Source organism: Onychomys torridus, chromosome 16 (assembly GCF_903995425.1).
Source record: "Onychomys torridus chromosome 16, mOncTor1.1, whole genome shotgun sequence".
NCBI lineage: Eukaryota > Metazoa > Chordata > Mammalia > Rodentia > Cricetidae > Onychomys > Onychomys torridus.
The window spans coordinates 63,972,471-63,989,600 of NC_050458.1; the positions used below are offsets into that span (position 1 = coordinate 63,972,471).

General features: G+C 42.4%; 1 protein-coding gene across 1 annotated transcript in view; it reads left to right on the plus strand.

Annotated features, from left to right (window-relative positions):
- Positions 1-17,130, plus strand: part of Spats2 (spermatogenesis associated serine rich 2) — a 66,653-nt gene that overhangs the window by 16,221 nt on the left and 33,302 nt on the right. Inside the window, exons 2-5 of the mRNA XM_036208947.1 lie at positions 6,092-6,356; positions 11,664-11,743; positions 14,890-14,998; positions 15,949-15,998. Of these exons, the coding sequence (XP_036064840.1) occupies positions 6,332-6,356; positions 11,664-11,743; positions 14,890-14,998; positions 15,949-15,998 (264 nt within the window). The 5' untranslated portion in view covers positions 6,092-6,331. The remainder of the gene's footprint in view (positions 1-6,091; positions 6,357-11,663; positions 11,744-14,889; positions 14,999-15,948; positions 15,999-17,130) is intronic.

The window sequence follows — 17,130 nt, forward strand, 5'->3', positions numbered from 1 at the left end:
AGACTGGCTGGCTAATAAGCCCCAGGGATTTCTAGTCTCCACCTCTCCCAGCTCTGAGATTACAGGTGTGAGCTTCCACGCCCTGTTTTGTTTCCCAGTGGGTCCTGACAGCTCAAACTTCGTCCTCATGTTTGCGTGGCAGACCCCCTGACTGAGCCATTTCTCCCGCACTAAAGAATCTAGCCATCTCTGTCCATTTCTGTATTGCACTGCGGCCACGACTTAGAACGCTAAAATAATTGCCATCTTGTTATTTATAGAAAAGCAGGCTGGCATCTAGTCTAGTTCATCATAATGGCTTCATAGTAGATATGTATTAAGCTGAGGATTATATTAAAATGAAGATAACAATCTCATTCTTGATGCTTCCCACATTTCCACATGTACACTTATTTATATAGTCTCTTTCTCTGTGCGCATGTGTGCATCTGTGTGTGGAGGTTAGTTTCTGGTGTCATGCCCTCTGAGACAAGGACTCTAAATGGTACTCAATGATTAGGTTAGGTTGGTTATCCAGGGATCTGCTTGTCTCTGCTTCCCCAGTGTTGGGAATATATGCACAGGCTTTTTCACATGGGCTCTAGGTATTCAGTTCAGGCCCCATGATTGCATAGCAAATACTTCACCAGCTGAGTGGTCTCCCCTGTTGTTATTTGGTTCTGCTCTTTGGGGGGGGCCACCACCCAGCTCCCAATAAATCACATACACTTCCCAGCTGTATGTGATTAAGCTTGTTCTTAATTATTTATGCCCAGCCTTAGCTGGGCTTGTTTCTTGCCAGCTTTTCTTAACTTTAAATTATTCTGTCTGTCTTTTGCCTCTGGGCTTTTACCTTTCTTTATTATTTCTGTATACCTTTCTTAATTTCTTCCTCCATGGCTTGCTGTGTAGCTGGGTGGCTGGCCCCTGATATCCTCCTCCTTCCTCTCTGGTTTCTCTTCCTTTTTCTCCTCCCAGATTTCTCCTTCTATTTATTCTCTCTGCCTGCCAGCTCCACCTATTTCTCTCTCCTGCCTCACCATTAGCCATTCAGCTCTTTATTAGACCATTAGGTTTTAGACAGGCACAGTAACACAGCTTCACAGAGTTAAACTCAACATAAACAAAAGTAACACACCTTAAAATAATATTCCACAACAGTCCCCAGCCACTACATAATTGTTAATAACATGGCTAATGTTAGACATTTACGTATTAGTGTCAAAATTCAAACCTAGAGATCTGAATTCAAAGTCTGTTCGTTCCTGTTGATCACACTGTAGTGTAAATATTTCTATTTTTGTCTTTCAAAAAGAGATTTGTGGACTGAAGAGATGGCCCAGTAGTTAAGAGCACTTGCTGCTTTTGCAAAGGACCGGAGTTCAGTTCCTAGGACCCACAGCAGGCAGCTCACACACTGCCTGTAACTCCAGCTCCAAGGGATTCAGTGCCCGCTTCTGTCCCCAACCCCACATGCATACATACACACATACAAATCAATACAACAATTAAAAGAGGCAAGCTCAGACGACGGCTCACTCTGATCCACCTTCCCTCTCTGTCTGCCTCCTTTCTTCCAACTGGGTCTCGCTGTGTTGCCCAAGCTGCCATCCCCAATCTTGATCCTCCTGCCTCACCCTCCTGAATGCTGGCATTGCAGATGTGAGTAGTTACACCCAGTTAATAGTGATATTAAAGCATAGGAGCATTTTAAATTAATCACAGGTAGGCATGGTGAAAGATGCCTGTATTCTCTGCTACAGGGGAGGCTGATGCAGAAGAATTGCTTGAGTCCAAGAACATGAGGCTGGCCTGGGCAGCATAGCTATGCCTCATCTCAGAAAGAAAAGAAAATTACCTTTATGTCTATAAGCCCTTTTCTTGGGAGGTGGAGGCAGGAGAATAAGGAATTTAAGGTCATCCTTGGCTACATAGCAAGTTGGAAACAGCCTAAGACCCTGTCTCAAAAGCAAAAACAGGGACTGGAGAGATGGCTTGGTGGTTTAGAGCACTGGCTGCTTTTCCAGAGGACCTGGGTTCAATTCCCAGCACCCACATGGTGGCTTACAGCTGTCTGTAACTCCAGTTCCAGGGGATCTGATACCCTCACGAAGATACAGGTAGGCAAAACATAAATGTATAAGAAATAATAAAAAAAAAAAATTTTAAAGCAAAAACAAAGAATAACAACTAAGTGTATATCTGTCTAACCCAGCTGGCGAGGAAAAATACCCACTGGGATGTAAAAGTATATTAGGTCTACATTTTGTTTTTGAGACAGGGTCTCTCTGTGTAGCCCTGGCTGTCCTAATATTCACTCTGTAGACCAGGCTGACCTCTGTCTCAGAACTGCCTGCCTCCCTTTAGGACTAAAAGCATGCGCTGCCAGCACCACCTGGCAGTTTTTAAATGTTTTGAAAAGAGTCTAATGTGCTCAGGTTAATGTTGACCCTCCAGGTCTCCTGCCTTTGCCTCCTGAGTGTTGGGATTCTCGGCTTGCACCATCATGTGCCAGGGATCAAACCCCGGCTCATTTGCATTCTGGATAAGCACTCAGCCATTGAGCCTTTTACATTTTTAAAAATTTTATATGTATGATTGTTTTGCCTGCATGCCTGGTGGCCAAGGAGATCAGAGAAGGGTGTGGAATCCCTGGGTCTGGAGCTGGTTATGAGCCATCATGTAGGTGAGTGCCAAGATCCAAACCTGGGTGCTCAGCAGGAGCACCAGGTGCTCATAACTGCTGCACCATCGGTCTCTCCAGCCCCAGGACCTTACTTCTTTTAAGACAAGAACTCACTATGTCGCTCAGGTTGGCCTCTAGGTACTCAGGTTACAGATGTGTATTGCCATGCTCAGCAGTTTCTGACAGGCCTGAAGTTAATTTTATTGAAACATTACAATTTCCAAACAAAGCAAAGGTGACTAGGTAGTTGTGGGGGCTCTTTACAACTGTCTGTAAACAGAGCTTACTAAGTTGGACATTTGTATTGACCAGGCTAGCATGGCTGTACAACCTTGTAATGCCAATATTACATACAAGGAGGCAGGCCATCATGGACAACAATAAAAAGCAAACAAAATTTTTTTTTTAAGTAGGACTTAAATATTTCCCCGGTGAGCAAGAGTTCCCACCTCTTTTTGAATTAGAAGACTTTTCTTTGCTGTTAGTATCAAAGCCCAGACTAATATTTAAATCAGCCATGTTGGTAGGACTTAGTGGTATATGTCTTTAATCTTAACGCTGAAGAGACAGAAACAGACCAATCTCTATGAGTTCCAGGTCACCCAGAACTACACAGTGATAACCTGCATCAAACAACAACAACCACAACAAAAGAAAAACAAAGCAACCCCAGCCACGTTATGGGTTAAATGGACGTTTTGGTTTTTGGAAGCAGGATTTTGCTGTGTACCCCAGGCTGGCCTTGGACACCCAGCAGTCTTCCTGCTTCAGCCTCCGGGTGCTGGGATTATGGTGTGCCTGCCAACCTCTTCTCTGCTTTTTATAAACTAGTCAGTGGAGTGACCTAAAATCTCTTTAAATAGTTGAGCAGGTGGAATAGTCTTGGGTTGGGACTGGAGAGATGGCTTAGAGACCAAGCATTTGTGCTCTTGAAGAGGTCCTGGCATCCTACAAGCCTCTGGTGCTCTCTTCTGATCTCTGCATGCATGTGGAACACCTACTTACAGCCATGCAAAACGTGCATACACAGAACATAAAAATAAATCCTAAAAATAGCCTTAAAGATCTGTATTATTCACTATTTAAAGAATCATCATAAAACAGGATATATATTTTATTCCTACTAAATTAATTATGGTTTTTTTCTTAGTTGCTAAAACCAACATTTGACTGTCTAGGAAAAAGTAAAGAAAGCTTAATTAATCTGCTGCTAAATAATTCAGGGAGTCTTAGTGACTCAGCAGATGAAAGCCACCCCCTTTTCAAAAGGTCTGGTTGGAGGTGCTCACACAGTGGAGAAAGCCGTCCCTTTTCTATGGTGTGGGGTGCCCGACCACTGTGCCGTCTGCCGTCTGGTCTGCTGGGCCGTTAGTTTCTGTCGGAGGCTGTTGCGGTTCCCTGCACAAGTCAGGCTTCCTTGTAATTACCATCTGTGCATTTAAGAGGTTTTAAATTTTTGTTGTGTTTGTTTTCTGGAGCTGAGGACCAAACCCAGGGCCTTGTGCTTGCTAGGCAAGCGCTCTACCACTGAGCTAAATCCGCCAGCCCCCCCCCCCTTTTTTTTTTTCTAGGACAGGGTTTCTCTGTGTATAGCTCTGGCTGTCCTGGAACTCACAGAGATCCACCTGCCTCTGCCTCCAGAGTGCCGGGATTAAAGGCGTACGCCACCCTAAAATTTTGTATATACAGATGTTTTACCTGCCCCCTGAACACAGGAAAGGGGTGGGGCCCACTCTCCTGAACCCACAGACACTAATGTGGCTTCAGGCAGCAGCCAGAGCACAGTACCCCAGTGGGCTTGGGTTGTAACATGGGCAGCAGCAGTTACATTGAGCATTCTTAACAGACCGGGACTGTCTGCTTATCAACGGCAACTATTTACTGATTGAAAGTGGGGAACAAAATAATCATGTGTGCAATTTTTCTTTTCAAGTTATTTCCATGGTGACAGTAATGATGGGACTCAATTTTTCTTATTTATTTATTTATTTATTTATTTATTTATTTATTTATTTTTGGCTTTTCAAGACAGGGTTTCTCCGTGTAGTTCTGGATCTTGCTCTGTAGCCCAGGCTGGCCTCGAACTCACAGAGACCCACTTGGCTCTGCCTCCTGAGTGCTGGGATTAAAGGCGTGCACCGCCACTGCCCGGCCTCAATTGTCTTTTTTAATAGAATTATTCTTGATCAATAACAAATTTGAAGAAATAAAAAAGTGTTCTTTTAAAATGTATTTAATTAAAATATAATTATATCAGCTGGACGGTGGTGGTGCACGCCTTTAATCCCAGCAGTCAGGAGGTGGAGGCAGGCGGATCTCTGTGAGCCCCAGGCCAGCATGGTCTACAGAGTGAGTTCCAGGACAGCCAGGGCTACACAGAAGAACCTGGTCTCGAAACAAACAAACAAAAATATTTCTTCCTCTCCAAACTCTCTCATGTTGTCCCTATATCAAATTCAGGTCCCTTTAGTTATTCTTTTTTTTTTTAAAGATTTATTTATTACATATACAGTGTTCTGCCTGCATGTATCCCTGCAGGCCAGATGAGGGAACCAGATCTAACTACAGATGGTTGTGAGCCACCATGTGAGTGCTGGGGATTGAACTCAGGACCTCTGGAAGAGTAGCCACTGCTCTTAACCACTGAGCCATCTCTCCAGTCCCTAGTTATTATTCTTATATGTATGTATGCAAAAATATATAAATGCAGTCTGCTGAGTACATTTAGTGTTGCTTTTGTGTATTATGTTTTTAGGGGTGACCACTTGGGATTGGATAGTCATTTAGGGAGCTCATCCCTGGGGAAGACTAATTCTTTCTCTCAGCAGTTATTAATCGCCTATGTTCTCATCTAAGGATGGAATCTGGGGATCTGGGGAGATTTTCGTCATCCACTGCCTGTCAACTGGTGTTGTCATTGTTCAGGTCTTGTTTGGGCAACTATATATATGGTTGAGTGTCATGGGTATAGCTTCCCGGTCATATCTAGACAGTCCTGCAGCATATTTCCTTCTCTTACAATCTTTCTACCCCATCTTCCACAATGTTCCCCAAGCCTTAAGTATCGGGGTTGTGTTGTAGATGTATCGGTTTGGGCTGGGCACCCCTGGGGAGTAGTTCTCTGCATTAGGATCAGTTGTGGCTTTCTATAATAACCTCCATGCAAAAAATAATAATAATAATAATAACAGTGCTTTCGTGAGGGATTAGAGCTCTGCTTCTGTCTCTGTGCCCTGTGGGCAGATTGAAGTGTCAGCGATCTGGTGAGTCCCAAAGAGGAAAAGGGGCCAAGGAAGAAAGCATGATGGTGAAGTTTACTTCAGAAAATGGTGCTTTCACAGAAATTCAAAACCCACAAATGTCACTTACACAGTTTTTACTGATATTCATTACTGCAATAGTAAATGTTTGTGGTTTTTTTTCTAGAATCTCCCTGGAAAAAGACATGAGTGTCTGCAATGATACATCCTGACAAGAAGTTGATGCCAGAGAAGGGAAAGAAGTTAACAACTAGTGAAGAGAATTTTAAACAACCAGGATTTTGGATTTGTTACTTCTAACTACAGACGTCTACTACCCACTTTTAAATTAGCAGGATTCCTAGAACTTGGACAAAGATATTTTCTTCTGTATTATTATTATTTTTTTGACATTGGGAAAGCTGCCATGTCTAGGAAACAAAGCCAGAAGGGTAAGATCACCTGTGTGCACAGACTGTTAGAAGGGTAGTTGTTGCCGCTGGGGAATGTGGGGCTTAGTGGTAGAGCACTTGCCCAGCACGCATGGGCCCTGTGAAAATAAACCAAACCAAAGCACAGGGGTGGGGAGTTCAGATCAGGTGGTAAACAAGGGTCAAGTGTGTGCTGGTGTGCATGAGGCCAGCCTGCATCGATCCCCAAGAACTGCCGAAAGTTAACACCAAGCATAGCTGTAGAGCAGTAAACCTATGTCTGTGTGTTTTGAGACTATTCCTTTAGTGAGTGTTCTAATGATTTCACAAGTATTGTATTAGGCTTTAGTTTTGTGGTTAAGTCTGGGAATTGATCTCATTAGAAATTGCTTTTCTACTCAGATTTATCTGATTGTAATTTGTTGGAGAGCGAGATGTAACTTGATAGTGTACTTCTGTATTCTGTAGAGTGAGCATATGTTAGGGAGGCACGGTAGGAGCTGTCTTCCTGCATGATGCTTCATGTTCCTAGGGACAGGAAATGGAGTAAGAGTGAACGCTTCCAGGTTTTGTTTCCTTTTTTAGCTTTCTTTCTGAGTTTGCTACCCTGGCAAAACGGAAGATCGAGACATGAAGTACAAAGAGAGGTTATAATGAGGGAAGCAAAACGAGTATGGAACCCTTTTCTAGTGTGCCAGAGTAGCTGCAGGAGCATCACAGCGCCAGAGCCGCGGCACATGACTGCACATGACCCCATGTATTCATTCAGAGAGTGACCATAGGTGTCTTGTTCATTTTAATTTTCAATATGTTCTTTAATTCAAAACAGAATTCCATAGATTGAGGTCTTCACAGATTAAATATGGTGGAAATGCTTTTAATGCTGATTTGAAAGTTCAGAAACCTCAAAAGAAAATAATGTACCAGAGCTACTTGTAGTTTTGAAAGCTGTAATTTCATTGTATTAGTAAGTAGTAGTAGCAGAAGAGAAGATTATCACTCACATGCTAAAGTTGGTGGCATCTTCAGTTTTGAAGCTTGGAAATATTTTTGGCATCAACTAACAGTTCTGTGACAGTGGTTTCCTTGCTTGCTTTCCTTCTTTATTTTATCTGTCTGTCTATCTATCTATCGAGTATGTACGCCTGCAGGCCAGAAGAGGGCAGCAGATCTCAATACAGGTGGTTGTGAGCCACCATGTGGGTGCTGTGCTGGGAATTGAACTCTGGTCGTCTGCAAGAGCAGTCAGTGCATTTAACAGCTGAGCCATCTCTCCAGACTGCTTGCTTTCCTTCTTTCCTTCCTTCCTGCCTTTTTTTTTTTTAGACCACACAGTTTCATGATTAGTCTCCAAATGGCATGAGAAGAAGGAGTCTAAGGCGCATTGAGAAGGGAGAGCCAAGTTATAGCCGCACTTGCCACTGTTTACTTCTGGCACCTTCCTGACCCATCTTTTATGAACAAGTAACTGTAGCGGACCTCTCTGCTTTGTCCCCTTAGCCATACATCTGTCCTTCTACCCCTCCCTCCTTTCCTCTCTACCCTCCCTTCCTTCTACCTCTTCCTTCTTTCCCTCTTTCCTTCCTTCCGTCTGTCCCTTCCCCCTTTTCTTTCTTCCTTCAGCCCCCCTCTTTCCCTTCCCTCCCTCCCTGATTCCCTCCCTCTCCCTCTCTCTTCTTCCTTTCTATCCATCTTGTGATCCAGTGCTAGGGAGACAGAGACAGGTGGCTTCCTGGCGCTCGCTGTCCAGCTGGCCTAGTTGAAGCCTCAGACCAGTGAGAGACAGTGTTGAACTGAGAAGTGTTGATTGTCACAAGCCAGGTTTGTTCACTTCATGCAGTAGCCACTTCTGCAGGAGTTTCTGTTTGTTCAGGCATTTATTTTCAGTTTTAAAAAAAGTGTATTTGTTTGCATATTTATTCTGTGTGTGAGTGATACAGCTTCCATGTGGAGCTCAGAGGAAAACTTGGCAGGAGCCAATTTTCTCCTTCTTACTGTTTGAGTCCCAGGGATCCAGCTCAGGTCATCGGGCTTGGCAGCAAGGCCTTCACCTATGTAGTCATCTTGTGAGCTCTTGAGTTTACTTTTTAATTTTCGAGGCAGGGTTTCTTTTTTTTTTTTTTTTTTTTGGAGCTGAGGATTGAACCCAGTTGAGCTAAATCCCCAACCCGGTTTTTAATTTTCCAAAGGGAGTAGAATAAAAGAATAAAGGTGGCTAGTAATAGTTGCACTTCCGGGTTATGTGGACGGGCTTCCAGACTCCTTATCTCTAACTTTACCTATTGGATTTTACCTTTTCTTGCCTTTCTTTGGCCACGGTAAAATGTTCATCATATTGTTCCCCATCTTGCTGAATATCTGTGTAAGGAATATCTGTGAGTATCAAGAAGCTGTGATATGCCAAGGTACTGTTAGAATTATGGGGCTTTGAGAAGTAAAGTATCCAATGAGTTTACAGCAGCAGTGTTGTCTAACGTAAAACTCTTGGCTCCCTTATTCTGCATTAGGACTCAGGATGTTACTTTGGACAAGGGATAGTACTGTAACTGACTTTCTCATTTTTTCATCAATGAAAAATTAAGCAAGCCTCTGGTTGGGAGTATAGCTCAGTGGTAGAGCTTTTGCTCAGCATGCAGGAAGCCTTGAGTTTGATGCCCAGCATTACAGAGTATGGGGTAGGATTCTCAGAGTTTATAATCCCATTTTTCACCTCACTTTGTCAAAGGAAATAATTTGACATTGTTTATATTCATGGAAATTGGTGTAAGCAGTCTAAGTTAAAGATACAGATTTAATGGCTTCCTGAGAATCTCTAAACTTAGACCACACCTGAGCCAGATCTTCTGTACACTTAAGTTTGCTATAAGCAGTCTAGAATTGAGGGTGGGCAGTCCTTGCAGTGAAGAGAAATCTGTTAATAAAATTCCCTTCAGGACTTCAGAGAGCCTCTGTATACTTAAAATGTTAGCTTTGGTAAACTTCTTAGGATTGGGTCCAAGGTGGTGGGACTGTTAGTAATCTCTACTCCATAAGTTGTGTTGTGGGAGTCTATTACATAGTTTATTATTTTTATTTATTTTGAGACAGGCTCTCACTGTGTAACCCTGGCTGGCCTGGAACTCACTGTATGGACCAGCTGGCTTCAAACTCAGAGAGATTCACTTACCTCTACCTCTCGAATGCTGGGATTAAAGATGTGCACTATCAAGCCTGGCTATTGTATGTTTTTAGTTCTGTGCAGTTTGATAAGCTAATTCTTAGTTACTCTCATATTAAAGACAGTTTTTGCCTTTTTTTTTTTTTTTTTTTTTTTAAAGACAGTGTCTCACTGTATAGCCCTGTCTGGCTCCAAACTTGCTTTGTAGACCAGGCTGGCCTGGAACTCACAAAAATCTGCCTGCTTCTGCCTCCCAAGTGCTGGAATCAAAAGCCTGTACTATCAGACCCAGATCAGAGACAAGCTCTTCCATTGGCCTGGAGCTCCCTTATGAGGCTGAGCTAGCTGGCCAGCAAGCTCCAGGGATCTGCCTGTCTCTGCCTCCCCTGGCTAGAATTAGAGACACAAACATGTCTGGCTTTTGAAAAATGAGTTGGGAATTAGAGAGCTGGCTCAGTGGTTAAGAGCACTGGCTGCTTTTCCAGAGGACCGGGGTTCAATTCCATCATCCACATGGCAGCTCACACCTGTGTGACGCTATAGCTAGTTACAGGGGACCCAACACACTCTTCTGACTTGTAGCGTTGAGCTGTCTTCCTAGTGTACTAGGACCTTCAAAAATAGGCCCTATATTGAAACTATTCCAATTTTATCAATTAGGATTTGTTCTCTTTCATTCCCTCCCACTTCCCCCCTTTCCTTCATTCACCCATCTAGTGGTGGGATTACAGACATGCTTTACCACACCCAGTTTGCTTTGTATATATTAGTTCTATGTTAATTGGCATGCTGGATAAACTCAAATAATATGGGAATTAATTCTGGGAGCTGAGTGCAGAACTGCCATTTGTTTTCTCCGTTGTTTGTGTTTGCTGGTGTGTTGTGAAGGGTCAACTGAAAGGCTAGTAATAATCCTTCTCTAGTAGAAACTATGCATTGCTGTTTTGATCCACCTGTTCCCTCTCCTAAAAGCTTGGTGGTTTGAGTCCCTAACCGTGAGCAGATGATTGATGTCTTGGTATCATCCCACTGCTCATTGGTAGCTCTTTGGTGGAGCGGGGAGTGCACCACAGCATTCACATTGTGTCCTTTGGCTGGTCTGTGCTCTGAGGAGGTTCCAGATGATAGTCCTTTGGCTCTCTAGGATCTTCCTCCTCCTGTACAGCATCTCTTTTCGATTGGTAAAGATAGTTGAAAACAACCTGTGTTGTGTAGTCATCTGGAAGACTCAGGCTTACACACACTAAGTTCGTGTAACTGCCTCCTGTTCCTCCTGTATTAACACAGGTCAGATCTAAATGAATTCACAATCCGTTGGTAACTGTAAACATAATTTCTCTTAAAAATGGCATGAGCACTATTCATATTCTCTTTCACATTTGCAGTACTCAAATCTTAAGTAACATAGAACTTGGATCTTCCATAGCAGCCAGGAGGTATTTGGAAATAAAAGTGAAGCTCTAAACCACACTTTAATTAAAATATGTTTGCAGTAATAGCAAAAGAATTTGGAATATACTATCATATTTCAGTGTTTTCCATGCTCCCTTTATTAAGGTTTTCCTGATTACTTGCTTTGTTGAGATTTCAATTCCCAAACTACTCCTAAGTGGGGTTCAGGAGTCAGTCAGTAATGCTGAAACCGTAATGCTGAAACCAACTGGTAGTCAAAATCTTAAGCTTTAGCTGGGTGGTGGTGGTACATGCTTTAATCCCAGCAATCGAGAGGCAGAGGCAGGTGCATCTCTGTGAGTTTGAGGCCAGCCTGGTCTATAGCGTGAGTTCAGGGATGGCCAGGAATATACCTCTTGCAAAGGACCTAGGTTTGGTTCCAGTACCACTCACTATGTACCTCTGGCTATGCTGGAACTTACTGTATAGACCAGGCTGGCCTTGAACTCACCAAGATCCACCTGCCTCTGTCTCCTGAGTTCTGAGATTAAAGGTGTGTGTTACCATGCCTCGCAAAAATAAATTTAAAAAATTTCATTTTATGACTAACTCAAAATATAGTTACATATGAGCTATCTATGTAATTGAATTTTCTGAGTAGTAACTAAGTTATTAATAATTACATGGGGAAAAATAGCTATTTTTGATCTTTTTGTCTTGAATGAATAAAATACATAGATTGTATCAGGTTGAATATATTTTTCTTTGTATTCTTTCAGATTCATCAGGATTCATTTTTGATTTGCAGTCCAATACTGTACTGGCCCAGGGAGGAACTTTTGAGAACATGAAGGAGAAGGTAAGATTAATTACCCTGGATATTAAATTTGAAAACCATAAGAAAATTTATTAATATAAGCAGTGACTCACAAATGCATTATGAAAATGAAATCTGCCGAGCGTAGTGGCACGTACCTTTAATTCCAGCACTTTGGAGCAGAGGCAGGTGGATTTCTGTGAAGCTAGAAATCTAGTCTACATAGTAAGTTCCAAGCTAACCAGGGTTAGTGATGCCTGTCTCAAAAAAAGAAAATGAGATCCTGTAACAAAACAGAATGCCACTATGTAGTCAAGGGTGACTGCTACCATGGTTCTGAGGAACCAGTTTATTAAAATGTGCAAAGGTGATTTTTTTTTTTTTTTCAAGACAAGGTTTCTCTGTATAACAGCCCTGGCTGTCCTGGAACTCACTCTGTAGACCAGGCTGGCCTCCATCTCACAGAGATCCACCTGCCTCTGCTCCTGAGTGTTGGAATGAAAGGTGTGCGCCACCACCGTCCAATTCAAAGATGATTTTCTTTGGATATCTCCATATGTATTGGTTCTAAATTCTTTGAAGACATTCAATTTTAATGCTTTTACTAATATTTATATGACTGAGAATCATCTCTTTTTCTTTTTTCTTTCTTTCTTTATTCATTCATTTATTCCTTTATGTATTTATTTTGGTTTTTCAAGACAGAGTTTCTCTGTGTAGCTTTTTGTGCCTTTTCCTGGGACTCACTTGGTAGCCCAGGCTGGCCTCGAACTCACAGAGATCTGCCTGCCTCTGCCTCCCGAGTGCTGGGATTAAAGGTGTGTGCCACCACCGCCCGGCTTTTTTTCTTTTTTAAAGATTTATTTATTTATTATGTATACAGAAGAGGGTGCCAGATCTCATTATAGATAGCTAGGTATAAATGTTAAAAGAAATCCGTTTCTAAAATTTAATGACAATGTTCTTTGATTTGAGGGTATCAGTATGAACTTGTGATTTGACAGAAAATCAAATTGTATTGTATTGTATCCACTGAAAGGATGTACAGTGTCTTCCTAGTAGCAATAAGCTCATATAACTCCTAAATATTGATTTCTCCTGTTTTCTTTTCTTTCTTTTCTTTTTTTTTTTTTGAGCTGAGGATCGAACCCAGGGTCTTGCGCTTGCTAGGCAAGCGCTCTACCACTGAGCTTAATCCCCAACCCTGATTTCTCCTGTTTTCTATCAAAAACACCCTTAGCACTTCCTTAAGAAATAATTAGCTATACATTGTACAGTCAGACAAATAAAATTGAAAAGGAAGAAAATACAATTATCTACACAGAAAAATCTATGAAAACAAATGAACAGGACAAATGAGTCTCTCAGTTATGCTAGGCATGGTGCTGCATGCTTGTAGTCTCAGCATTGGAAGGCTGAAGTGGGCTAAGCTGAGTCTGAGGCCAGCCTGGGCTTCATAGTAAAAGACCCTGGTTCAGCAAGACAGAACAAAACCAAAAAAAGAGATCATTGTAATTACTAGGTGTAAAATAGATACGTGTTAATAAAATATTTGGGGCCGAGAGGTAGCTCACTTCTTTAAAATTGCTTTTTAGATTATTTATTTTATGTATATGTGTGTTTTGCCTGCATGTATACATGTGTTCCGTGTCTGTGCCTGATACCTAACTGAGGAAGTCATAGGAGAGCCTCATATAAAGAGAAAGCTGTAGGAGCACACGCTTGTAATAAGTGGATCCTGGAGTTTGCTGGCTGGCCAGCCAACCCAGCCCAGGGCAGTAAGGGAGCCTGTCTCAAAAGAAAAACAGTGGGCCAAGAGGTGGTGCACGTGCTTTTAATCCCAGCACTCGGGAGGCAGAGGCAGGTGGATCTCTGTGAGTTCAAGGCCAGCCTGGGCTACAGAGCGAGTTTCAGGACAGCCAAAGCTATTACACAGAGAAATTCTGTCTCGAAAAACCAGAAAAAAAGAAAAAGAAAAACAATGGACACTTGAACTTGTCTTCTGGCCTCTGCACACATGTCGTGCACATGTTCTTGCATGCACATGTATACGTGGATATTTAGTTATTATAAACTATATGTTTTTAATTAAAATAAAATACTTATGGAAAAAGTGACAAAATTGTAATATCTGCCGGGCCTGGGACATATGCCTTTAGTCCCAGCACTCAGGAGGCAGAAGCATAGCTATGAGTTTGAGGAGTGAGTTCCAGGCCAGCCAAAGCTACATAGTGAGATCCTGTCTCAAAAAACAAACCAACATAAAACAATTGGCTACATCCATTTTACAGAGCAGTTTGGCATTATCAGAGAAGTACTGATTTCAAGTACTGATTCCCATGCCATCAGAATTCTAGTGGACAGAAGACATGGCCTTCATCGCTCTCAGTATTGTTCTAGACACTAAGGTCTAGGTTTGGTGCTGCAATGAGTGTGCGCTTAGCAAACACAAAAAACTAACAAAGTTCTAATTATCCATTAACAGGAGAATGGATAAATTAGGTGTATTACAGTGTGTGTGTGTGTGTGTGTGTGTGTGTGTGTGTGTGTGTGTGTGAGTGAGAGAGAGAGTGAGTGAAGGTGTTGAATCCCCTGGAATGGGAGTTGCAGACAGTTAAGAGCTGCCATGTGGGTGCTGGGAATTGAACCCAGGTCCTCTGGAAGAGGAGACAGTGCTCTTAACCACTGAGCTACATCCCTACTGATGGTAAACTAATAGCTGGCATGTAAATGAAACTATAGTTAAGTGATACCACATCTTTTTGTTGTTTTTGTTTTTTGAGATAAGGTTTCTCTGTTTAACAGTCCTGGCTGTCTGGAACTCACTCTGTAGACCAGACTGGCCTCGAACTCACAGAGATCCACCCGCTTCCACCTACCAAGTGCTGGGATTAAAGGTGTGCACCACCACCGCCCAGCACTGTAAATGCTTTTATTCACTGACCATCTGAATGGCACCCTTCTATTTCTAAAAATTTTCTGCCTTTTTAAATTTTGAAGTTAAGTTTTCACGTGGTGTTATCGTTTTCCTGTCTGTCACTCCCAGTGCGATGGCTGTGTGTCCTTACTGACATTACAGAGTGGCAATATCGCTGAGAGTAAAAGGACACTGTTGTTCTCCCCGACACACTTCAGCTGGTCAGTGACCTCCTCATGTTAGAATTAAATGACCCTGTCATTTTTTGCAGATAAACGCAGTGCGTGCAATAGTTCCTAATAAGAGCAACAATGAAATCATCCTGGTTCTGCAGCACTTTGATAATTGTGTGGACAAAACAGTACAAGCATTCATGGAAGGTAATTCTATCAATAGTTTAGACTATTGGATCCTGAGCCGTAGTGTAGTCTGATGACAGTACACTGTACTGTCATCTTGTGTTACTGTGAGGGCCAGTAACTCAGAAAACCCCTTAATTGTTAAAAGTGTTCTCTACTAGTGTTTAAGAAATCAGACCAAGTGTGGTGGTGCATTGCTATACTCCCAGTATTGGAGCGGGGAAGGCAAGAACACTGTGACTTGGGGCCGGCTTTGCTTATTATATAGTGGGTTACAGGCCAGGATCTTACTATATAGTGAGACTCCCTCCCCGAGCAAACTATGCAGCAGATGACATAAGTGATTTGATGGAATTGGACAAAGTAATTTAAGTGGCTATTGCAAAGGAGTAACTCAGTGGCTCAGGAGCAGATGACCAATTCAAGGACAAACTCATTATGATTGAGTTTGGTTCTGGCAGTGACTCAAATGTTTGAGTTCAGTTTCCTTATGTTTCTCTATGTTCAACTCCTTAGATTTGTAGAGTTAATAGTGTTTTAAACTTCTTAAGCTGTCTTGCCTGCCTTTGAGCAGAGTGGCGTCAAATCAAGAAGGCTCTCTGCTGTGTTTTTCTGGATTTGCAAGGACAGGAAAAACAGGTCAAAGTCTACAGAGCATTTCTTATCGTCATGTTTGCTTTATAATGTTAGGGTTTGACTCTGGTGTTGGGTGCAGCTCTTCCCAAACACCACAGTCAAGACGGTATGTATGTAACATGGAGGGGAGAAGATGGCACACTTCGGTGAAGACTAGTCTTTGTGTTCAGACCAAAATGTTTCGATAAAGAATCTCAAATGACCTGGAGACCTCAGTGTGGCTGAAACATGACATGGTTGTCTCACCACAGGAACCAGCAATTAGGAAATGCACTTGATTCCTCCTTGACCTTGTGTGTGGCACAAGAGGAAATCTCCTTTGATTTCTTTTTCAGGCAGTGCCAGTGAAGTACTCAAAGAATGGATAGTAACGGGCAAGAAAAAGGTAAAATGAATCATGATATTTATATATATATATATATATATATTTTAGTTAGGCTTTAGGGCTGGCAAGATGGCTTAGCAGGTAAGAGTCGAATACTGCTTTTGCAGAGGACCTGGGTACAGTTCCTGGCTCCACATGGCAGCTTACCATGTTAGACTCCAGGTCCAGGGGATCAGGACCTCTTTTGACCTCCACAAGCATTAGATGCACATAAGTATGAGATGGCAAAGCACTACACATAAATTTTAAAAAGGTTTCAAAGAATATTAGGTAATATTTAAGAGCTTCTTTGGAGGTTCCAGCAGAGGAGCCTTGTGGGTGGAGGAGGGGGACACCTGCCTAGCTAGCCAGATCAGCCAAATCTACCCTGGTGATCACTGAATAAGATGTCACAGCCAGCTCATCCATATAGTCCTTAATATTTGAAAGAAGTTTACATATGTCTTCTGTTTACCATCTCAAAAATGCCGTTTTTGACAATGAGCCCCTCCTATATTTCAGAGTATCACAGTTTCCCCCTGTGTTTGGAGGCAGGAAGCATTGTTTGCGGGTGCAGGCCTGGGAGTGCTCTAGACTAGAGTAGAGGCAGGTGGGCGCGAGCACAGCACCTCCAGGGAAGGTGACTGGTTGCCAACAGGATTTGTTTCATGGATTAGCTGAAACAGTTGAGATTTTCAGGTCATACAACTGTGTTATAGTCCCGAGTAGTAGAGAGTTTTGACTTAAAGCCAGATGGCAGCTTTGGCTTCTATAAAAACTTTATCCTTCTATCGATATTTATTTATTGTGTATGTTTGCATATGCATACTCACAGAGTCAGAGGGTAGCTTTGTGGAGTCAGTTCTCTCCTTTCACCTCCTTGTGCTTTCTGGGCTGGAATTCAGGTTGCCAGACTTGACTGTCACGTGTACTGCCGCCGTCTTACCGGCCCGTATTTTGCTCCTTCAGGCTATGTCCAGAGACATCTGATGTTACATGTTAAAGAGTGGAAGGCATTTGGGCTTCAGAGCCAGTCAGAACTGGATTTCTGTCCTGTTCTGCTTCATCTGGTCTTGTGAGCTGAGGGTATTGTTTAACTTTAGTTTGCTCATCTATAAAGTAGGAAAATACAGATACATAGTAAATATACCTG